General features: G+C 43.5%; 1 protein-coding gene across 3 annotated transcripts in view; it reads right to left on the bottom strand.

Annotated features, from left to right (window-relative positions):
* CTPS1 (CTP synthase 1) overlaps window positions 1–25,031 on the bottom strand; it is a 38,694-nt gene that overhangs the window by 2,787 nt on the left and 10,876 nt on the right. For all 3 annotated transcript variants that reach the window (XM_079111942.1, XM_079111941.1, XM_079111940.1), the window contains exons 2-17: window positions 22,842–23,020; window positions 21,013–21,183; window positions 18,641–18,741; window positions 17,817–17,933; window positions 14,867–14,950; window positions 14,293–14,373; window positions 10,920–11,071; window positions 9,677–9,809; window positions 7,048–7,136; window positions 6,055–6,149; window positions 5,342–5,404; window positions 3,395–3,438; window positions 2,122–2,218; window positions 1,034–1,089; window positions 855–951; window positions 135–279 (exon numbers count right to left, since the gene is read on the bottom strand). In XM_079111942.1, the coding sequence (XP_078968068.1) occupies window positions 135–279; window positions 855–951; window positions 1,034–1,089; window positions 2,122–2,218; window positions 3,395–3,438; window positions 5,342–5,404; window positions 6,055–6,149; window positions 7,048–7,136; window positions 9,677–9,809; window positions 10,920–11,071; window positions 14,293–14,373; window positions 14,867–14,950; window positions 17,817–17,933; window positions 18,641–18,741; window positions 21,013–21,183; window positions 22,842–23,007 (1,691 nt within the window). In that variant the 5' untranslated portion in view covers window positions 23,008–23,020. The remainder of the gene's footprint in view (window positions 1–134; window positions 280–854; window positions 952–1,033; window positions 1,090–2,121; window positions 2,219–3,394; window positions 3,439–5,341; window positions 5,405–6,054; window positions 6,150–7,047; window positions 7,137–9,676; window positions 9,810–10,919; window positions 11,072–14,292; window positions 14,374–14,866; window positions 14,951–17,816; window positions 17,934–18,640; window positions 18,742–21,012; window positions 21,184–22,841; window positions 23,021–25,031) is intronic.

Below are 25,031 nucleotides of genomic sequence, written 5' to 3'. Positions count from 1 at the left end.
CCTCATCCAAGGACCCACCCCTGATGCCTGTGGCTTTTTCTTGGGACCAATTGTGTGACACCTCACTGTGAGAGCCAGTGACCCCCAAAGGACTAGTGAAGACAAGGAGTGGATTGCTAAAGCCATGTCCCCACCTGGGTGAGAGCCTGCAGCCTTTCTGGAGGTAATGTGGGAGCCGGCCCACAGAGGCCAGGAGGAGGCCAAAGTAGGGTGGGGAGGGCTTGATAGGCCTGGACAGGAACTCAGGGTGGTACTGAACTCCAACAAAGAAAGGATGATCTGAAACAGAAATCCAAGGGATCCATTAGGTATTTGTGCATAAAATGTGAAAGATAAGAAAAAGTTTCATTAAATCGACCCTAACGGTCAATGTGTGCAAGGCCCTGGGCCCAATCCCCCAGAAAAAATGCTAAATTATTTGAAAGTAAGGTTACCATCTGAGTCTAGGTAGAGACAACCCCAAAGCCTGAGTGTCCTGACATCCTTCTCCCAGCACTGTTGTCCCCTCCCAGCTAAGGGAGCTCCTCTCCATGGTCCCTCCCTGAGTCCATGGCTCCTTTGACTTCCACAGGCTGAGCCACACAGTCATGTGAGAGCTAAAAGGGGCTGAGTACCAAGTCCACCCTCTCTAGAGGAGGAGGAACGGAGGCCTGAGGTCACATAGCTGCCTGAGGAAGGCCACACATAGGGATAAACTCCTGGGGTTCTTGTCCCTGTGTCACCAACTCCCTTCCCCTCACAAGACAGTACGAATTCTGCCTCATCGGGAGCAACAACACACAGGTTTACACTTTTCCATGTCCCAAGAAAATCTGACTTAGTTTTCCATTAAATTCAACTGTCTCAGCAATCACCTTCCAGCTCCACAATCTCCATCCGCTCCCCTTCAACATCCTGGCCAACAAACTTCAAGCCCTGCTCTTCCAAGCATTTTTTCAAGACTGGATTCACCTGTTGATGCATTAAAAACAATTGTGCTGATCTGTGTTACTGTGTCTCCCGAGTAACAGAAAGAGCGAACAAGAATCCTCACCTCAAAGCGATGGCGGTGCCTCTCTTCCAAGTAGTCTGGGTCTCCATAGAGCTTCCCTGGAAAAAAGAGGCTGGATTCAAGACTTGGCTTCATGAATCATCAGCATGTTCCTTCTCAGGGCACCTCTATCGTCCACACAGGCTGCTATGATTCTGCCACATGCTTCCTGCTCTTAGCACAACGTAGACTCATTCTTGGCTTCTGGCTCCTTCTGACCACGCTAAGAACAACAACAGAATCAGGCTCTTGCCACCTCCCTCGAGCACACAACTGCTGAAGTGCAGAGCTCCCTGCTGCTAGAAGAAGGCCAGGAGACAGACTAGCACCCACCAAGCAGCCTGGGCCCTGAGGATAGTGTGGTGAGGGACACAGCGCAGAACTATGCAAACGAACTCTAAGGACAAGAGTTCAAGTCAGTCTTCAAAGATGCCAGCACCTGATGGCTGCAGGCAAACAGGCACTGTGTGTACAAACAGGCTGCTTAACTAACCCACTTGAGTGAGACCCCTGAGTCCACAGAACACAAGAACTGCAAGATCAGTACTCAAGTGACTCAAATTAGGCTGCCACGAAGACCCCAGACAGACACAAGAGTACCTCTGCCACAGAATCAAAGGCAGAATGTTCCCAGTGGAGGCAGGGATACCTAAGAGTAATGTCTTAAATACTTTTCTCCACCAGTTTCCCTTCATCTCTAGCATCTATTAGTACTTTGTCAGAATAAAATCTATTTGGGTTGACCCATATGAAACTGCCATTTTGGGGGACAATCATCATCAAATTTCATAACAGTATAAGAAAGAAACAGACTGCAGTGGATGTAACCTAACTGCCCCACCCTGTAGAGGCATCTGCAGCCCAGAGCACTGACTCGTTGCCAGTCACCTAAGACTCACACTGCTGCTCTACCTACTATGGTGCATCATCCTAAGACAGGACGAGTACAAGGGGAAAAAGGAAAATTCAGAAGCAAGAACAAAATAAAAAGCACAAAGCCAGCCTGACTCTTGAGAGCCACAGCACCACCCTAAGATACACATCCTGAACAGGCCAAGCCGCAGGCCGGGCCGGTACAAGGCAGCTCTTACTCATGACCGAGTTCTTGGTCTGGAACAGGGTTCTCCTCTTGCCCAGCCTCATGGTTCCTCCCATCTGCCCAGGGTTGTGTTCTGGCATGTCTATGACCTGGAGATGTTCAGAAAACAAACACAGACTACCAAACTCTGCTTCGTTAGCCACTGGACCTCCTCCACTGACGGAGCCCACCTGCGAGCAGGCCCTGCCTCCCAGCCTTCCCTGGCAAGAGACGCTGTCTTGGGAAGCTGCCTCCTAAGAATCATTTTTTAACCTCCAGGACAAGGGTTCAGCCCTTTGGCCTGTCCTCATGACACTGTACCTGCCCCCAAGTACTTGGGATGACAAGGAACCAGGGTATCACACATTCTAAGAACACAAGACCAGTGTCATGATATCTGTTCCCTTTGAAGGCCTGAGGAGTTGCTGGCAGATCAGGGGTGCAAAACCAGCACCAAGCAGGGGGGCTGTGGCACCCCAGAGGACAGTGCAGCTCACCCCTCACCTGGTGCTTCTGTGCACCTTCTGACTTCCAGGGCCGCCTCTATGCCCCATACCCCCACCCCGAAGTCCCATGCTTCAACAAATTTGTTCTTCCCCTCCTGAAGCCTTGAAATTAGCAAAGTTCAATGTCAGATCAACAAACATACTAATGATGTCTAACTGCCATAAGATCAAGAACCTTGTCCATTGTGTTCATCAGCATCCTTGTTAACAAGAACAGCCTTAGCCCAGAGTAGGTACTCAGCATGTGTTGAATATTAAAGGAAAAAATGGCTATCAACATGCGTACCACTCCTGGGCTGGGGATCACTGTCCCTCCCCAGTAAGCCTTAATAAGGCAGGGTGACAGTGCCATGTGACCCCAGTATGAGAGGTGACACCAGGTAGCTGGCCTGGAAAAGCTTTGGTTACCATTCAACAAATCAGTATCATATCCCAGCAGTTCTCTAATTACAGGTCTACCCCCAGGACTGCCGCTGGGAGAACACGAGGCAGAAGGGACAGTGGCGGACAGGGTGCCTGTGGGAAGCTGGGCAGAGCATTAATCAGAATCTGCGCTAGGTGTCTGTGCTGGTACCTTAAAAGGCTTTCTGTAGTTAATTGGAAAGACCAGTGAGGCATTCCACAGTGAAAACTAAGGATTCTTCCTATCCATTAGGTCTGAGAGCAAAGGATTCTGGAGGAGGGAGCTGCGTGGCTCACTGCCTGTCTCTAACCATCCACGCATCATGAACGCCCTTTCAGCCCCTTCTGATCCTGGGAAGGTTCAAACACTGGACTCACCACAGGATGACTGGTCTTGGGGTCAAACTCTGTAGAATTGGCATCTAAAAGTCAAAATACTTGGGTTAGGAAGATAGCTAAGAACACAACATCACTTAATATCTTCATTGCTGAGCACTAAGTCACAATCTCCTCCCACAGTTTAAAATCAATGGTTAAATTAAAACTAGGGACATAATGATACTCAACACACAAACAAGTGAGTTTTTTCTATCAAGTCTTTAACTTTCTGGAAAGTCAAGCTGTACATAATGGGCAGAGCAAAACCAATGGCACAGCCTAACAATCTTCATTTAGGCAATGTGTGTGTGACAGTTTTCACCTTGTCAATTTTTTTTTTTTTTTAATTTTGTTGTAGACTCTTCAAAATAAGCAACTATCTTCTCCTTTTCTTCGATCCTTAGCATCTAATGTGCTGCTCTACTCAATTGCCTGGTTCAACTGCTAAGTCAGAAACTAACTGATTTCAATGGAAATAACCTATCATTTATTCAACTTACCATCTAACCACTACAGACTTAAAGGGAAAGGAAGTTCCTGGCGCTGCATGTTGGCTAGTATGATCACTAGGTACTGCTCCCCTCCTGGGCCTGTAGCAGGGCCTGCTGTCCACATAGGACAAGCTCATGGACAGTCACCCACCCATCTGGAACCCAAGTGAGAGGCAGGGGGTCGGGCTGTGCAAGGGTCCAGGGAATTCCAAAAGCCATTTTGGAGTCAAGTGAAAAGAGAACCTTGCCAGCACACAGAGGCCAGCACTAGGGGCATGCTGCCTACTACACTAAGCTATGGTCCCCACGGTTGTGGTGATATAGCCTCTCAGAAGAGAGGTGAACTGAAACCCAGCCTGGCCACAAGGTGGCCACTGAGGAATCACTTGTAGTGCGTAAACCAGACTGTTTTTACATTTCTTCAGGGTGCTTCATATCTCACAGAACCTACATGTCTGCTGGAAAGCTAATATTTGCAGTTGAGCTACAGAGAATAAATGGCTGTGGCAAACTATTCCATCATGGCCCCATGGACCACAGTCCCAGTACCTACATCCTGTGACCCCTCAGCCCCATCCTCTCCCACAAAGTCTGGGTTTGGCCTGTGTCTTGCCTTGGCCAGTGGGACAGCAGCAAGTATGACAAATGCCTGTACAGTGGCCCTGTCTGGAAGCCAGTAGGTCACAATGTGTGAGGAAGCTTGGGCTGAATTAATGAATGATGAGCCACATTCCATCTCAGTGTCCTGCTGAGCCAAGCACAAACTGAAGGCCAGGCAGGAATGAGTGACCCCAGATACACAACACAGAGCAAACAGCCACTCAGCAGTCACCCACAGAATACTGAGAGGTGGTCAAGTTATGGCTGTTACCAGCCACCCAGTTTGGGGTGGTCTGTCATAGTGATAGAATTAATTAGTCAGCAGTTCCGATAGTACTTAAGCATTTCTTATTCACCAGCCATGGCTAGGGACTACCTACATGCATTTCTTCACCAAATTTTTACAACTATGTTAAGTAGGTATTATTTTGACTCCCATTTACAGAAGAAACAGAGGCTCAGAGAGGCTAAGTTACCTAAAATCACCCATAATAAGTGACAGAGTCAGAACTTAGGCCCAAGTCTGCTAGTCCAAGTTTATAACCACTGCTTAGGCCTCACTTAGGCCAGTGTCTTCATGGTGGGTACCAGGTGGATGGTGGCTATGGTGGTCAAAGGAAGAGAATTTCAAGAATAGGAAATGCTGGAGAGAGAGCTGAAGTGGGGCTTCAGCTGTCCCCTAACCCCTGCTCCTCTGTGGAGAGCTGCAGGGCACCCGCCCACCCCCCCCCCACCCTCAGTTCTGCACACGGAAGTTCTGAGGAGCCAGGCACCATGTCAAGGCTCCTGCCACCCAACATGCAGTGCCTTCATGCCCTCAGGAAGCAGGAATGAGCATTTCTAAACACACGCTTACCTGACCATCCCAGCACATTTCTTGAAAATTCAACCACTGCCAACTGCATTCCTAAGCACACACCTTCCGGGGGAGGGAAAAACAGATGAAGCTCCACTGAAAAGGCAACTCCCACAGTTCCCACCCGTCTGCCAAGGACTCTGTGTCCTGCAGGTCAGGGTTTTAACCGCAGGTTCTTAATTTCCTGCTCTTAGCAAGCACTCCTGCTGGTACGCTTCATCTGTGATAGATGTTAATAGCTGGATGAAGTGGACCTAAAGATCCCAGGTTCTGCAAAGTCATCCAACTTAAAAAATAAACAATATTCCATTCAGTTTCAAGTTTTCAAGTATAAAATTTAAGCTTTCTTACCCTTCCTCATTATGGTCTCATTTACAAATTGGTCAAGTTGAAAATTACTAAAGTTTAAAGCACCAGGAAGCATTCAAAACCATTTCTGCCCAGTTACAGTTGGCTGGTATGCCAAGTGAGCAGAGCATAAAACTCAATCTCCCATGCACTGCAAACAGAATTTCCTTAAAATCCTAAGCATGATACAGCTAATATGCTTTTCATATTTAAAAAGTCTGAATCTTTCCTAAAAAGAACTAAAAAGGCTGAGCTCCTCTCTAGACACACAGCATTCAAGTCATGTTTTAATATTTCCCTGTTGTATTTATACCCCCCTCCCAAACTGCTCCTCAGGAGTGGCAAGAACAAGCACAGTTCCTTACCCAAAAAAGGCTTTTTCTGCTTCCGAGCCCAGGCGATGGCTTGGATTTTTCCTTCAGTACCGCGAACACCAAATCCTCCTGGAACCAGCACTCCACTGCATGGGAGGACAACCACAAGGCAACTCCGCTTTCCCACCAACCCAGCTTGCAACTACCACCAAAGAAGTCACTGCCAAGGTACTGGGGCCAGGAACTTACTCCATATATTTTGTTCTGGGACTAAGTCTGTATTCTTTAAAGACTGTCAATTAACTGTCCATGTCAACACTCTGGACTTAGAAACTGCGGACATAGTCACATGAACCACGGACATAGTCACATGAGAAAATACTTCTACAAGTAGAAAAAAGGACAGCGTATGTCACTATAAGGCTGCTACAGCACTTGTCCCAAGCACTTGGCTCATGATTTTTAACATATAGTTATATAAATGCAATTTATTTTTCCTCTTGACTCACAGAGCTCCCCGAGTCAGAAGGGGCCTCTCCTTTCTTTCAGCAGTGAGCCATGCTGACCAAGTCGTCAACGCCAGCCGCACACCCCGTACATGCACCTGCTCCAGTGGACTCAAAAGCCTTGACTTTTTACTATTATAAATGACAGCTAAAAAGACTAGAGGCGTAGCTCAGTAATGAAGCACTTGCCTGGCATATATAAGATCCCAGGTTCCACTCCCAGGACCACCCCCCCCAAAAGTAAAATAGCTACTAAAAACAATTCTGAAACTCTACTAATGGCTACTCATCAAATGTTCCAGATGAAAAATCTGTAAGCTTCATGTTCAGATGAATGCAGCACACAATATCAATAATATCAGAACAGATTTCTTCAGATCCAACTCTATTGGTAAGCTGAAGTCATACAGTAGGTAGTCTCTTTAATAATTAAAAGACATTTAACAAAGTAAATCGCCTACTATTAGTACTGGAAGCACAGGACCATGTTCATTCACATGAACAAAACCCTGGCCATCCCACAGAGAATGCTACTTACTGAGCACTGCAGAGCTTCTGCCAAGCCTCGTGGTAGCGCACAGGTTCCTCCTGCAGGGTACTGGGCTCCAAGTCAGTAGAATCTATGTACTGGGGGCAGCAAGCAGGGCAGAGAAGCAGCTCATGACTCCAACCACACTCTTTCACACAACTTGCAAATAAGTTATCAATGTTCCATCACCCATGATTTGGATTTTAAAGTGACAGTATGTTTAAACTTAATAATTTAAAATCTTAAGTACAAGATTTTACCAACAAAAATTTCCTTCAAAATCATTTAACTCCCAAATCTGGCTTTATCTGCTCCATACGTTCTAGAATCTTATCTCAGCTAAGCTACTGCAAGAGACTCGAAATTATTGTGTTCTGCTCAAATGACACTCTCCCCAGGCCACCTTCCACCCAGCTTTGATTGGGTATTTTTTCATTTATCAACTGTATTGAAGTATAATTTACATAAAGTAAAACACAAACATTTTGATCGCACTTTGATGAGTTTTCTCAAATATACACATGAAGGTGTAACTACTACCCATCAAGATAAAGTGCCACTATCTCACAACGCTCCCTCCTCCCCTAGCACACCCAGAGCTGACTTCTATCACCACAGATTATGCCTCTTCCAGAGCTTCATCTGATGGGAGCAGAGCTGTGTGCAGCCTTTTATGTCTGACTTCTTTTGCTCAGTATGGTTTTGAGATCTACCCCCAATGCTCTGCACATCCCAAGTTCGTTCCTTTTTATTGCTGGGTAGCTTTCTAATGCATAAATATACTACAGTGCCATTCCTTAGCCTGTTGAGGACATTTTTGGGTGTTTCCAGATTTAGACTATTATGAATAATGTGTCCATTTGAATAAAAATCTTTGTGGGGTTTCATTTTTGTTTCTCTTGAGTAAATATCTAGGAATGGAATTATTTGGTCATATGTCTCTTTATCTGAAACTGTCAGACTGTTTTCTAAAGTGCCTGAGCCATTTTACATTCTCAGAAATAAGGTCCCATCTTCAAAGGCTCTTGGCCACACAAGGGGCATGTGCTGGTCTCTCCCTGTGACTTAATTTGCATTCAATTCCCTGACAACTAAAGCTGCTGAGACCTTTTCATGTATATTATATGCATCTTCCTTGGAATCTCTTTTTAAATATTTTGCCCACTTTTTAATAAGGTAGTCCATTTTTTTCTACTCTCCCCTACCTAATTCCTTGTAGCTATTTTCCTGAACCTCAGAGTAAGACCTGGGCTGGTCAAGTTCACAGAAATCCTGACTGGGCCCTCGCCAGCTGTCTCCAGTTCATTCTTTTCCATCCACTGAGTTTTCAACTGTTCCACACCTGTAAGCCCTTGGATATGCTCTTCCATCTGTCAGGAATGCCCTTCCCTCTACCTTTTCAACCTTTCCCAAACTCCTCCCACAAGTCCCTCCTTGGAATGATTTTTGCCTCCATACATGTCCCACCCTCTTGCCTGTGTGCTACCTTTGTACCTAACGGACTCTATAATTTCCTGAAACACGGGGACTAGAGATTTTTCATTCACCTCTCAGCCTCTAGCATCTAACACATTAGGTAACCACAGACTAACCTCAAGTAGATAAATGAATGATGGAAAGAACTAGCAAAAACTAAGTCAGGGCTGAGTAACGGGATCCTTTGATTCTTAAACATTTCTAACAGGTCATTCTGCAGGAAGCTGCCCAAAAGTAAGCTGTTATCATGCTTAGAAACATGCAGAGGCGGGAGAAAACTGCAGTGTGGATGGTGGGGACAAGTTCATGGCACCCTCAGCACGGAGATCCCACTTCACTTCTTTCATCTCCTCCTAAAAATCACAGCTGGTGAACTAAGAAGAAAAGTTCTACAGATAGGAGCCAGGTATTGTGATGCATGCCTGTAATCCCAGGTACTAAGGAGGCTGAAGCAGGACGATTACAGCCCAGGGGACTTAGCAAGACCTTGTCTCCAAAAACAAAGGGGGACAGAAGGGAGGATTTTCAAGGAGTACTTATATGCCAGGTACAGATCTCAGCACTTCACATTTTTCACTCAATCCTTACAACTTAGGAGGAAGGAACAATCACTATGCCTTTTATGGGAAACTGAGACAGGAAGAGCGAGCGTTATGCAACTTGTCCAGAACCATACAGTGCCTATGCAGCAAAGCTAGAATTTGAGTCCCAGGCATCTGGCAGTGGAATCCACTTTAACCATGACACTCCACTGCTACATGTGGAGGCAGGCAAGGTCTTGTCCCAACATTCTCCTAGCTCAGCTTCTGCCCACCATGCTGCAAAGAGCAGTCACTGGCAAAGGCTCCAGCCAGTGCCACTGACCATGCACAATGTCCCTGTCTACCAAGCCCTCCCACCCCACAGAGCAATTTTATCACAGGGCAATTTTATGTGGTCACCTGATATTCAGATCCAAGCTCAGTCTCTCTATACCTCTATTCTAACCATCTCTCCCCTTCATTATTTAATACTCCACATTCTCAGAACCAAGAGCCAATCTACATTTCTTATCCCTCAGAAGAAACTCAGAGCTCCAAAACTTATAAAGGAGATATGCATGCAGCATCTATGAGAATACAGACTGCTTCCCCATTTACCCCTTGGCTACATCCCTCCTCACCTTGATATCCAATTTGTGGTTGATGGCCAATGCGGAATGCTCCAGAGCTTTAATGACAGAGGCATATGAGTCTGAAAACTTCGTGTATTTACCCACAAGGGCAATAGAGCATGTCTCCAGCAAGCGATCATATCTATTGAAGGTCAAGAAACACCTAATTAATTGGAATACACATACCACCAGGAGACCAAAACTGCTTTGGCAAGAGAAGAAAAGAATGTCTTGGAAGAACACAATGGAAATGAACATCACCTGAGTGCCGCATACAGACTACTAAAGAAGCAATTTCAGGTCAACGGGGCAGGCTATACAAAGCAAGTAGGATTTTAGAAACTGCTACAAAGAAGGTTTCAAAATCTCACACAATTTGTTTTTTTAAAAAATTCAATCCCAAAGGGCAAAAAAACTGAACAGACATGAACAGACAAGTCACAGGAGTTAATGAGATGAAGGAAAGAGTCAAATAAATTATGGGACATTTACACAATAGAAAAGTCCACAATTGTGAAAATTTTCATTGTAAAGTATAATTAGTAACAGAGCAAAAGACACACAATGTTTTAAGAAAAAAGAATTGTAAGACCATGGGCCATCTTGGTAACTACATGTAAATGGACAAGTAAGATATCCACGAAAAGGAAAAGGTCAAAATTAAAACACCACAGAGCAGAATTAAAACAGAATGATTGCTCCCTCTGCCTGTGCTTATGTGACCCCCATGTTGTTTTTAGTTCTGCAACTGTGACAAGGCACACCCATTGCTCTGAGGCACTGAGGGAAGATCCTGAAGCAAGGTGAGAGCACGAGCACTTCAGGAGACAGTGGCAGCGACACATCCTTACTGGGCAAGGGTGGTGCTGGGTGAGCAGCATTTTCCCAAACGCATTCAGATGATGGGCCTGCTGCCTGCCCACAAGTGCTCCACCCGTTTCCATGGTAACCCACTGCCACTAGGCACCCATTTGTGCTAACTGTATAGCTGAAGAGACAAGCATGACAGGCGGTAATCTGCACTCACTGCCTGGAGGACTGGGAACTGGCCCAGCCCTGCCAGGAACTCCTCACCTATGTTGTCTCCACTTGATGGCTACAGCTCCTTCCTAAGCAACCTGAACGTCCCTGCCATGAAGACCTCCAGTGAGCTGAGAGCGAGGTGCTAACATGCTCCCACACAACTGAGTCCCCTGGGCCCCTACCAAAGAGGAAGCAGCTGGCACTGCCAGCTCCTCACGGGGAGGCAAACCTGTCTGCCATCTCTTTCCACTTCATCAGCATTTTCCGTGGCTGCCTCTCAATAGGAAGGTCAAGTCTTCGAAGAAAATAATCTACAACCCCTTGCTCTTCTAACAACAAGGGGACCCGGTAGATGGATGAGACATCATGGACACAGATTACCTGTTTTAAAAAAAGGATGTGATTTAATAAAAACAAAAACTAACTGAACTTACAGCCCCCGCTATTAGCAGCATAACCTTAGGGAAAAAAGGGTAATTTTCTAGAAAAAGATACATTACTAAAACGAACTCAAGAAATCCTTTTAAAAAACACAAGCCAAACCACAAATGTTGTTTAAAAAAAAAAATCATGTCCAAGGAGGACTTATCCTAGGAATCCATGGATGGCTTAACTCAGAATAGTGGTTCTCAAAATGTCTGCACAATGCAATCATTAGGGATGCTTATAAAAATCCCAACGCCTACACCACAACCCAGAGCACTTACAACTAGAACCTCGGGGTTAGGAAGCAGGCATCAGCATTTTTTAAAGTTTCTATAGTGATTCCAAAATGCAGCCAAGTTTAAAAACCACTGCATTAGGAGATTTAAAAGTGGAACTCACCACACGAACAGAGTGAAGACAAATAAGGATCATGGATGCAGACTTGATTAAAAATCCAAAACCAATTCATAATAAAAATTCTAGGTAAATTAAGACTATTAGGGAAAGACTGCAAATATAAAAAACTCACAGTAAACATCACATGGTTTAATTTAATATTAATTTTTACTATTTAAAGCCCAGAACAAGGCAAGTGGCCACCTATCACTATTCAGCAATGCTGGACAGACAGTCATTACATTTCATTTCACTGGAAAACAAATGAAACTTAAAACTGGAAAACAAGAAACAATAACCACTAAATGCATGAACAATATTATTGCTTATCCATAAAAACCAAAAGAATCTGCAAGAAAACAATTGAATCTAATAGAATTTTAGGAATGTTGCTAGGCTATAGAGCAAAGGACAGAAATCACCAGGTGTCCTATGTGTGCCATATCTCATCAGGAAATGCAATTTCCTCACACAATACACAAAATTTAACTCAAAATGGATCACGTAAGACCTAAAACTATAAGATTTTAGGAACAAAAAAACCATGAAGAAAATCTTCATGACGTTGGTTAAGCAAAGGATCCATAAAAAAGAAAAAGAAAAAGAAGTTGTGCAAAAACACAACCTAGAAAAGGAAAAAGAAAAAAAAAAAGGATAAACTGAAACTGTAAAAGCTTTCCTGACACTTTTCCAAGACACTGTTAAGAAAATGAAAAGGCAAGCCGCAGACTGGGAAAATATAAACCATACAGGTGTATGAAAAAAGCTTGTATTCAGACTATATAAAGAACTCTTACAACTCAATAAGATAAACAACTCAATTTTAAAAATAGACAAAAGGATCTGAAATTCATATTTAAAAATGGAAATATGTATCACGTTTTTAATCGTGAACACTTTTAATGAGAATCAATTCTACTACAGAATTGAATTCTCTTAACTTGCTAGAACAGAAATATCTAAAATAATCAAAGTGAATGATAAAGGGTTGTTGAGAACACGACAATTACTCTGTGCTCCAGGGTTCAGTATGAAACAGAATCCTGATGAGCTCCTGGTTCAGGAATCACACCTGCGAGCCCCGACTCCAGCCCCAGATGACCCTCCCTCTTGAGGCCTGAGCCACCATGGAGAGGGTCGAGGGCTCTCCTCCTGCTCCATTCACACCCACACCAGGTCAGTAATTTCAACTGTCATCCCCTGCGTTCTCCTCAAAACCTTTCAAGTGGATTGTTCTTATTGTAGCCCCACTGCTTCACGGTCCTCTCTGCAAAGCCACATGGGCTCTCCTGATCAGTCTCCTGATTCTCAACCGTGGTAGTAAAACAAACTCTCCATAGTCTCATGTTGAAATTCCTGAACCTCGACTTCCCTCTAGTCTTCCCTCAGTCAATCCTGCTACTATAGTTTGGTGTTCCCCAAAGGTCCATGTGACTGGAGGCTTGGTCCCAGAGTGGTGGCACTGGGAAGTGCTGGATATTAGGTTTAGTGGGAGATCCTTGGGTCACTGGAACCCCTATCTTCAAAAGGAATTAAGATATTTCTCCTGCAACCCTGTGTTCTCACAAGAGGGTTATTACAAAATGAGCAAAACCCACCCCTCCCCTCTCTGCTTCCTAGCTGGAGATCTGATCCTCTTCCACACAGTTCTGCTATCCACCATGTGGTGTTTCCAGAGCATGTCTGTGCTGTTTGGACTTTCAGCCTCCAACACTGTGAAGTAAGTAAACCTCTTTTCTTTATTAAATTAGCTGCCTTAGGTGTTTTGTTGTAGTGACAAAAAGTTGACTAATACACGGACCAATGCCACAATTTCAATTTATCGCCACCAGAATTTTCACATTAAGCACCATACTTAAATACTTTACAGGTTCCAAAATTTTAAATTTTCTGTACCATAGGTCTGCTCTATTAGCACAGTAACAAAAAACTAAATATATGTGAGAGATTACAATACCCCAACACCAGGCACCAGAAACACAAGCAAGCTGGTCCTTGCCCTCCAGAAGCTCTGTCTGTGAGGGAAGACAAATGTGGACAAACACACACACATCAAGAGGCACAGCACAGGCTCACCACCAGCATGTGTGAGATGCACAGGTAGCCCAAAGAAGGAAGTGATTAATTCTGAGGGTTGAGGGCAAGAAGGCCAATCAGATAAAGCTTCTCAGACTATACCATGTCCTAGCCAGACCCTGAAGGGCAAAAATGAATAGATTTGCAGGCCAACAGGGAGAAAGGGACACTGATTTCTGACAGAAATTAGCAAGTAAAAAGCAAACAACAGAATAGGTGAGGTGCTGAGGAAAAAGAAAGACATTCAGCCCGGTTGGCACATAAAGATTAAAGCATGAGCCAGGCACGGGGGCCCACACCTGTGATCCCAGCAGGCTGGGAGGCTGAGGCAAGAAGAGCACAAGTTCAAATCCAGCCTCAGCAACTTAACAAGGTCTAAGCAATTCAGCAAGACCCTGTCTCAAAAGTAAAAAATAAAAAGGTCTGGGTGGCTCAATGGTTAAGGGCCCCTGGGTTCAATCTCCAATACCAAAAAAGAAAAAAGGACAAAGGGTGGGGAGAGAAGAGGCAGGAGAGGTGCAAGAACATTCGGGAAACACAGGAAGTAGGTGATGGTGAATGACAGAGCCAAGAGTGTCAGTTCTAGAGGCCAGTCTATTGTTTCTAACTGTGAAATAACAGCAAGCCTCATCAAACATCATGGTCAAGAGGCTTCAGGTAACTATAAACAAAACAATTTCCACAAAGATACAATTTCTACTTACTTGTTCAGGTTCGACATGGCAGAACATTGATATTTTCTCTTTCACTGATGTGTCAAGAGGATTTGAGCACCTGCATACAACCTAGCAGTAAGGAAAAAAAGGCAGTTTAGACAGAAGGAAGAGTTACAAAGCTGAGATTTTCACATAAAATCAAAATGGACATCACATTGTTAAGATGAATGAACACATTAGCACTCAGAACAATGCATGCGACCATAAAAATATCTCATTTGCAAAACTGAAATTCCTAAATCCCAAACTGGAGAAACATAAGAGGATGGTAGTGTGAACCAAGAGGCACAACAAGAGGGTTTTCCTCATCTATGAATGTTCTTGGACAGGAAAAGGACAATAAATAAAGGACAGAGAGAACTAAGACTGAGGAAGTGCCAAGCCTCACAAATCCCACAGGAAAATCACACTAACTATAGCCCCGAAAGAGTGAACCCGCTTCCTCCACCATCAGTTTTCATTAAAGGCCTGCCAAGAAGACAAAGGTTCTGCCTGTTATGGAGGCGTGATTCTAATTAGACGTAAGAGATCGCAATGAAACCAGGTCATCAGGAAATCCTACCAGGTCTGGGGAAAGTCCAAGCCCTCTAAGTTCTCGAACACTGTTCTGGGTGGGTTTCGTCTTCTGTTCTCCAGTTGAGCTTGGCTAATAGCCAAAAGAAAAAAAAGAGAGGTTAGTTTTTCTATGATAAAGAATTTTCAAGTACGACTTTTCTATGATATCTTTTTTAAAGAGTTTGATCATTTTTAGAATTTAGCTTGTATCTGTTGAAATTGCACATGCACATATTTTAGTCAAATAGTTCTAAGGGATTTGCACTAAAAACCATGGTACCTGGCCTTATTCACCCTCTCCCACTCTCCAAACCCTATAAACCAAGGCTCTTCAATTTTTTCTTTTTCTCTTTTTTTTATTTATTTATTTAGGTGCTGGGGACTGAACCCGGGGTCTGGCATGTACTAAAATAAGTTTCACCACTGAACTACACCCTCAACCCACTTCAACTCTTTTAACTGCTCTTCTAGTATGCTTTATTGCTCCTTCTTGACATTTAGAATGAGGTATTTTCTGTTGAATTCACTGCTGAATGAGGACCCACTCTCTCCCTCTTGCCCCTATCCTGACTACAGCGTACCCTTCCTGTGCCCACAGCCCTCTTCAGGGCTAAATACTGTTCAGTGAAGCTGTGGGCCACACTTTTCCTTTCGGTACTAAATTGTCCTTATTCTCCTCTCACACATAAGAGGAAAGATTTTCTGGGTTTAAAATTCTAGGTTGTAAATAATTCTCCTTTAGGATTTTTAATGCAATAGCTTCACTATCTTTAGCCTCTAATATTGCCATACTGATTCTTTTCTTTTAAAAAGAAAGTGTCTTTTCCTTTAGAGCCTTTCTGCCTCATTTTTCTGAACCTTCACAATGAAGTGCTTTGGTGTGGGTGATGTTGGATCCAATATGGCAGGGCACTCAACAGGCCCTTCTTTTTTTAAATTTTTTAATTCGTTCTTTTTGGTTATACATGACAGTAGAATGTATTTTAACCTATTATACATACATGGAGTATAATTTCCCATTCTTATGGTTGTACATGATGTGGAGTTTCACTGGTCGTGTATTCATATATGAACATAGGAAAGTGATGTCCAATTCATTCTACTGTCTTTCCTACTCCCGTCCCCCATTCCTTTCCTTCAGTGGACATTTTAATTCAGAAACTCATGTCTCACAATTTCCTTTTCAGATCAGGGATCAGAAAACTTTTTCTATAAGGTCTAGATAACAAATACTTGAGGGTTTTTTTCCGACCTTATGGTCTCTATCACAACTAACTACTCACCTTCCCTGTTTTAGTACAAAAGCAGTCACACACAATACATCAACAAATAGATACGGTTCAATTCCTGTAAAAATTTATTTTCAAAAACAGATGATAGGGGGCTGGGGTTGCAACTCAGTGGTAGAGCGCTTGCCTAGTATACATGAGGCTCTGGATTCGAGTCTCAGCACCACATATAAATAAATAAAATAAAGGTCCATTGACAACTAAAATAATAAAAAATAATAATTGAAAAAAAAAAAAAAACAGATGATAAGATGCTTTGGTCCCTGGGCTATGGTCTCCTGACCCCCTGGTTTAGATCACACTTCTCTCTCATTTCTCTGTGCTTCTTTTCTGGAAATTCTGCAATTTGGATATTAACTACTGAACCAGTCCTCCAACTCTTATGCTCTCTCTCCTACTTTCTGCCTATTGGTCTCTGCCCTACTTCCTGAGGTATTTCCTCAACTTTCTTTCTCTTAACTTTTTCATTTCTCCGATCCAATTCTTAACCTCCTAGAATCGTTTGTCTCCACATGTTCCCTTCTTCTGGAATCTAGTTCTTGTTTAATACATGCAGTTTACCTCCTCCATGATTTTAGTCAGTGGCTGCTACTCACACTTAAAAGCTAACTGGAACCAGCAGCTCAGGAGGCTGAGACAGGAGGATAAAGAGTTCAAAGCCAGTCTCAGCAAGCGAGGCCCTGTCTCTAAATAAAATACAAAATAGGGCTGGGGATGTAGCTCAGTGGTTGAATGCCCCTGAGTTCAATCCCTGGTATCCCCTAAAAAAAGCTAACTGAACTGGAGGCTCTGTGTGAGGGGGCAGGCAGGTCTCTGTGGGTATCTGGCTGGCCTGGTTCACTGCAGAGCCGTGAGGCGGTGGCTTCTCTTCTTGCCTAGTCATACACCAGAGAAGACCCTTATCATCTCCTACATGGAAGGGCTAAGCCTGGCTGTGATGAGTCTGGGAACCAAGAGGTGGAAAGAGAGTGTCTCAACAGTGTGGCATCACACTCCATGACACATTTGTGGTTCCGTGTCACTGCCCTCAATTGTCTTAGTGCCTGCTTATCTGGACACCCTCCCCAGGACCTATAGTCCTCTGCCAAAGTGGAGAGAGGCTGATGCCCACCTGTGCACACTGGGAAGTGGAGTCAGAGTCCACCTCTTCTAAAACAGCAGTTGCAATGAGCCCCAACAGCACCCCGACTCCTAGAGGGACCTGATGCTACCCGCCCTGAGCCTGTGGAGGTTCTGCAGGGCCAAGAGGGCTGCTTCTCCACTCTCCTTACTGCCAACTATGAGGGTTCAGTGCTTCCAGGTCCGTCTGCTAGTCAGTCTCTACATGTCCAACTGCTCTCTGACTTCTGAATTCGTATTACTATATTACTATTAACTCCTCTTCATGCTAACTTTGTGGATTTTTGTCTTAAAAAAGCAAAAAAAAAAAAAAAAAAAGCTTTTTCTCCACTTTTGCCATGTAATAAAAACAGGGGCACGTGAATCCACCTGCTTCAACCACCACAACTGCCCCAATTCATCCTTCAAATGTTTTCCATTTTATCTTTCCAAAACATGATTATGATAAACTTTTCACCAAGAAGTTCTTTATTCCTCAAGTATTGAAAACTATTAGATAAAGGGTGAAAAGCAACCTTTTCTCCCACAAAGTCAGACCAAATGCCTTACCTGAGGAACTAGACTGACATGGATATTACAAAAGTTCTCCCTTTTGACCTTGAACTGGAACTGCCGGAAGGCCTCAATGAAAGGCATGCTTTCAATATCTCCCACTGTTCCGCCAAGCTAGAAGAGCAATATTATTTTAGAGGTTAAGCACTTGATCTTTTTCTGGTGGTTTCCTTTACATCTGCTCTATTGCCTCAACTCAGTTATCAGTGTAATAAGGACATCCCAGCCCTGCAGAACATCAGTTGGTAGAAAGAAGACTCACAACTCCCCAAGGCTATTACAGATATTTTAAGAAAAGGGTCAGGTGAGAGAGGTACCAGGAATTTTATTTGTATGAGAGCCACAAAGCAAAAAAACATAATCTCATCTCCTTAGCTGACCACAGATAATTTTTACAAAAAGCCATCAATTATAAACAACCTGCTGGAACCTTCAAGTCTCCTCATCTTGAAGGAACACTGAGATCCAACAGCTGGGATCAGCAGACAAGGCACACAGAAACCAAACCACACACGGCTCACTCGGGAGAGTGCTCCTGCTGCAGGAAAGCAAAGGGCTGCCAGCTTGCTCAGGAGACAGCGGGAAATGTGTCACACCACTCCTTCTGGTACAGGTGGCACCCAGTGAACCCATAAATGCTAAAAAAGTAGTATCATTTGGATGAGAATTTTCTCCCCCCGCATGGCCATTTCACATCATGACTGTGCTCACCCCCACAGCAGCATCCTGCCTGGCTGCACTGGCAGCGTCTTGCCAGGTGCTGATGGCTGACTAAGGAGATGGCGGAGCGCACTGTTCACAGACACAGGTATCATACAAACCTCGATAACACACACTTGAGGTTCTAGGCCATCTTCATCTACAGGTATTAACGCCTGTCTCATCACCCACTCCTGGATTGCATCCGTGATGTGAGGGACAACTGGAAAGAGAAAACAAGCTGGAACTCATGCTTGTCCACAGGCATTGACTGAGGCAAATGCATTTACCTCAAATGCTAAAAAAAAATTTTTTAAAAACTACTGTACTCTTTGCCTGGACAGAGTAGCAATAGTTTCATAAAAATACTTTTGAGGCTCCCTTTAAATGGCCTCAACAAACTCTGGTTCGAACTTCCCCTGGTCACCTCCTCAGACTTCTAAGTTGTTGCTGGAAGCATGGCAAGAGGAGGCATCCTGAACTACCTCAAAGCACCTGCCCCTCACAGTCAGCCTGTCTGTCCACACACAGACACAACGGACCATGTGGTCACCCTATTGCTTAGAGCCGAGGCTGAAGGTGGGCACATCACAAAACCTCCAAAGCCTGGCACATTATGCTTCCAGCTTACCAAAGGTAGACAACCCGCTGCAGAGACAGGACAGCAGAGCAGGGTGGTGAGGGGACAGCGTCTGGGGTTCTGGATTCACATCTCAGTTCACCACTCATTAGCTGTGATTTACTGGGCCAATTACTTATCTATTCTAACAACTTGGTTTCCTCTGTCAAGCGGAGGTACCAGCTCCTACTTCATAAAGTTATGGAAACTTTATGAGACGGCCTTGCATGCCAGAGTGCAATAAATGCCAGCTGCTGCTGAACACTTTCAAAATCATGGTTGCTAGGGTCACTCTGCAAATTCTTAAGGAGCAAAGATTATTGTTTAACTCCAGATTCTGTTCAACTCCAGTAAACACACACAAGGATATTCATTATCTATTCTACACACAGTGGCCAAAGTGATGTTTTGAAAATGCAAATCAGAAATTCATCACTCCCATGTTTAAACTCTTCATTTCTTCCCACTGTTCTGAGTCAATTCCAAACTCCTTGCCAGGCCCAGAAAGCCAGCTGGTCAACCTCTCTGAACATTGCCCTTGGTCACTATGCCTCAGCCACACCAGACTCCCTGTCATTCCTGTGAGCCCCCTCTGTGCCTTAGGCCTTGGCACGTGCTGTGACTCCTCCTTCCACTCTTCCCATGACCTGCCCAGCTCCTCCTCTCTTGGGAGGCTTCCCGACCCCCGTCCAAGGTGGTTTTCCCCAGCCATGCTTTCTCACCTCACTCATTTCCTCACAACTCCTATCAGATATCTCATTTTATCTGTTTGGTTTTTGTCTCTCTATTGGCCAGCTTCCATGAGGACAATGACCTCCTGGTCTTCTTCATCACATACTCTCAGCACCAGTTAGGTCCAACCACAGCAAGCATTTAATAAATATTTGATGAATCAGATGAACAGATGAATGAACACACTGGTGCCCAGTACAACAAACTACATGATTCACATCATTTAATTCCTAATTGATCCTTCCCAGGTGTCAGGAACTCAGGGAAACAGCTTACTGATGTAGCTCCTTAGAATGTCTGTCAGAGAGACAGGTGCTGTTATTATCTCCATTTTACAGGAAAGGAAACCACATCTCAAAGAGTGTATGTGATTTGTCCATATTCATAAGGCTATTAAGTGGCAGGGCCAAGACCCAAACATAACCAGATTAGCCCAGAATTGGGCCAGGGCAGACCCAAGCCAGAGCCAGTTGTCAGTGTGACCCTCAGCTTTTAGGCCAGTAAAGTCGACAGTCAAAAGAAGATCTGCTCCTATAATTCAGAGGAAAACTCTCCCCCCAAATTTGGGCTGCTGCCATTCCATTAGACCAATGGTTCCCCACCCCTCCCCTGCTGCTTTTTAAAGCAGTAGAACACTTTTCTCAAATGAGCATGTGTATCCCATTATCTAAACAAACAAACAATGACGAAATTGTGCTAGTGAAAGCTTGAGAGGACTTAGGAACTCACTTTTCAGACTCCCCCTGGCCTGATGACACCAGTGAAAACCAGCGGGCACAATGGATGCTGATTCTCATCAGGGTCTGCACACAAGTCCCGGGACACAGCATCCACACTCCTGGCTCAAGGCCCTGATCTAGCTGCCTTTACCACTTCACTCTTCACCATGCAAAAATGACACTCTCTGGTCTCAAGTCACACTGCGATGGCTGGACTAACAAGTTTCAATGCTACTCACACAGCAGCAGCACCTTCTTTAGCTTATTTTTTGAGTAAATGGACAATTTCTAATTTTCCATTGAAGGCCTTGTTTCAGTAATGATACCTTGAAAATGCTAGAATCACATAAAAAGTCAATTTTTAGCCTCAAAAGAAAGTAAACTGGCTAAGATTTTAAATCTTACAAGGTAAATCCAGTATTACCTTGGACGGTTTTCCCCAGGTAATCTCCTTTGCGCTCCTTGTTAATGACATACTGGTATATCTTTCCAGTGGTGAGATTATTGTCCTTGGTGAGGCAGATGTCAAGGAACCTCTCATAGTTACCCAGGTCCAGGTCCACTTCCCCACCATCATCCAGCACAAAAACCTCACCTACAGCAAACAGTGAGAATATTTAGGTAAGTGAAAAATATGTAAGCCTTGGCACAACTTGAATCCTGACGTATAAACACCTGGGCAGAAAAAAAAATCTGTATTAACCTGATACAAAGCAAAAAATCTATTTCTAGAAAACTAAATATGACACAAAAAAGAAAACTTACCTTCTATTCTTCAAAATGTAACCTCATACTGCCAGCCTGTCAACAAACTCTCTCAACCAGGAAAAGTTATACAAGAGAAAGGAATGGAAGGAAGTGCCAGCCCTGAAGGCTGAGGGTATAGGACACTTTATCTTCATATGGCAACTGCTCCCCAAAGAAAAAGACTTCCAGAAAAGCCTCCCACCTGAGCAGAATAAAGTTTAAAGTATAACAAAAGTATGATTCTATTCAAAACTTCCATGACCTATGCAAAGGAAGGTTGTGCTGGTTATAAAAACTAGCCTCTGGGCTACCTTTGGTTTTAAGCAAAGTTGTGAACCTGCCCAATTCCCCCATTCCTTTGTTTCACATTCATTCCTTGCAACTTCATTCTACATATTTTTGTCTAGAATGATTCATTCCTACCATCACAATAAGAGACAAGCTCAAAAATAGGAAAGGAAAACAATGTCTGATATTTTTCTCAAGTGCTTAAGAACTTTATATGTAATACCTCTCTAAGGGCTAGAGATGTAGCTCAGTGGTACAGCACTCACCTAGCAAGTGCAAGGCCCTGGATTCCAGCCCTGGCACCGCCAAGGGAAAAAAAAAAAAAAAAGAAGAATCCCTCTAGTATATGGATCTTTTCCTGATATCATTTGTTACATAAAGATTTTCACACTAATGACATTTACATGTCCTTACAGATTTAAACCTCAAGAAAGGAAGAGTAAGAATGCAGAATTTTACAACTTAAAGGTATGTTTTAATAGTGCATCTCCCCCAGTTTTAAGCAGTGGATCTGAAGTAACTCAGACAAGGTGATTTGTCATTCTGTGGATAAGAACAAAGAGGTAAGATGCTCTTTTCCCACCGCCCCCACCACAACAGTTTCAACTAAAAGATCTTTTTTTATATTATTCAAACTCCACTGGCAAAACAAAATCCAAGCTTACAGATTCTTCAAATCTAGCATCTACCTGCTGCTTGAATCCCTACCAAGTGGTCCTGGGCCTCTGTCTGAACCCTTCCACCAAAGGCTATTCACAGCTTCTTGAAGCTCTTGAAGAGCACTTGCTATTACAGAGATCTTTCTTATCCTGTGCCAAAATCTGTTTTCTTACAACTTGCACCCACCATGCAATTTCTAAAGATTGGGGTCACAAAGAATAAGCATACTCCTCCTCTCCTCAAATATGAAAAAGGTTATTATGTCACCAGGTATCTTTTTTCAAGAGAAATGACAAATTTCTATTCAACTGCTATCCAAAAGATCGTTTCCATTATAGAAACTCCTAGACTCTAATCACTACATGGGCTGCTAAAATTTCTGCTTCCTCCCATCCAGATGAGAAAAAGCATCAGAAATACTGCATAGCTAGAAACCATTTTAGAAGAGAGGAGATGGAAGTTATACAAAATGTACACACATGCCCAAGAGGTGACATATTCTTTCACATACACAATTATTATTTTAGAAAGATAGACAGGGGTAGGAGTGTTGCTTACCATGCTCATAAGGAGAGAATGTTCCTGCATCAATGTTAATATAGGGGTCGATTTTAATTGAAGTTACATGTAAGCCACATGACTTCAGTATTGTGCCCACACTGCTGGCAATGATTCCTTTTCCGATTCCTGATATGACACCACCAGTAACTAAAATGTACTTCATTTTCCTTTTTGATCTGAAAGAAGAAAAATTATAGATTAAAATGTATCTCAATAAATCAAACTCAACTGGGTTTAAATACTGGTTTTGCCAATTACTAGCTAAGCACCCCCTTGAGCATGTCTTATGACTTTGGAAGGTTCTCGTCAGGTTTAAAGAAGATAATAACAGATGTTTCTTAGGTCACTGAAAGGCATTAGTCAAGTATGAGTAGAAAAAACAACTGCTATACGAAAACGTAGATTTCGTTTAAAGCTTTGACGATGACCTTGAAAGTCAAAAAACAGCTCTAAGCTGGTTGATACGCTAGGCCCTGAACATTAGCTAACATCACTGCCAGACACTGGGATACCAGGCAGGTGTTATTACTTCCCTTATAGGGAGAAAAAAAAAAAAAATGCAATCTCGAATAAGCACATCAATTCTCTATGAAAGAAATAATGTCTTTGGCCAAACTACAATGTATCACCGAGAAAACAGCTCCTCTAAGTTGTGGAAGACAGATGAAAAGGAAAGAGGTTGGACATTTAAAAGGAGTTAAAGCTAAACCTAAAATTCTTTCAATTACAGATAGTTTTCTTCTGTAATTTAATAACAACTTGCTTCTTGGTGGCAATCTCTCCCAGGTATGCCAAGGAAAAAAACTAAATACTGAGGGAAAGGGATCTCAGATAAATCAGTGAGAAACCCAGCAATGGGCAGAGGAGTCAGAGAGGGGAGACTAGATTAAATCCAAAGAGCAGTACAGTGCTGGGGAGGGGGTGAACAAAGAGACCTGATGAGAGGTAAGTGAGGTGGCTGCAAGGACAAGAGTGGAGAGGCAGGTGGAAACAGCAAACAATGAGGAGACGGGACAGGCTCACCAGGGAGGATTTAATCACCAGTCCCCAGTTTCAGAGGCCCAGAAACAGCATTCGATAGGCAAACTCAAATGTGACCAAAAAGAAAAACACAATCACCAAGTGGCAGAGAATGCTTGCTTTGGCAGGGGGAGGACATTTTCCTCCGCCAAGAATGTTCCATGTGAAGACCAATTCTAACAAAAATAAGCTAAGAAAGGAACTAGGAAAGGGGAGTTCTGTTTGGAGCATTCCCCACCCCACTCCTCACTGGAGCAGGAATGAACCCACTTGGCAAGGAAATAAGAATGCTCAGAATGCCTTTCCCTCAGACGGCAAGGAAGACATGGGCCTGCACTTTCTACCCTCTGCTGCAGCAGTTCTGAGTTTCCCAAAGAATTTTATGGACAGAGAAATGCTGACTAAACAACTCCATATGGTTTCTTTAATGCAAGGCCTTTCGAAGTGCTTCATAAGTTAACAGACACCATGACTTTCCAAGAAGGGTGCATACAGGAAGCAGTTTCCTCAAACTTATTGACCCTAAGTCCCTATTATTTGGGGGGAACATTACTCTCACCCTTGGCACCTTACAGTTAAATGGTTTCTTACTGACACACGAATACCAGACTTAGGTCCATTTTAAATTATGTCCTAGGCATTTGCAGGCAAATGGATGAAATTGGAGAATATCATGCTAAGTGAGATAAGCCAATCTCAAAAAGCCAAAGGACAAATGATATCAATGATAAGCAGATGATGACACATAATGGGGGGGAGGGAAGGGTTAGTGTTAGGGTTAGAGTTAGGGTTAGGGAGGGGGGCAAGTATGGAGGAAGGAAGGACTGTATAGAGGGTAAAGAGGGGTGGGAGGGGTGGGGGGAAGGGAAAAAATAACAGAATGAATCAAACAACATTACCCTATGTAAATTTATGATTACACAAATGGTATGCCTTTACGCCATGCACAAACAGAGAAACAACATGTATCCCATTTGTTTACAATTAAAAAAAAAAAAAAAAAAAGGAAAAAAAAAAAAATTATGTCCTAACTAGATATCTCTGCCTGGGATAATACCTTGGTCTCACCTACTAAATTTTGAATTTTTCTAGAAATTCCTCAGCCCCACTGAGTTACTGAATGGGTTTCTTCTGCAAAAGGATCATCGCATTCATTTGCACTTGACT

The sequence above is a fragment of the Sciurus vulgaris genome (assembly GCF_902686455.1).
Source record: "Sciurus vulgaris genome assembly, chromosome: 1".
Taxonomy (NCBI): domain Eukaryota; kingdom Metazoa; phylum Chordata; class Mammalia; order Rodentia; family Sciuridae; genus Sciurus; species Sciurus vulgaris.
Note: the sequence above shows the minus strand (reverse complement) of the source record. Positions and strands in the feature narration are given on the sequence as shown.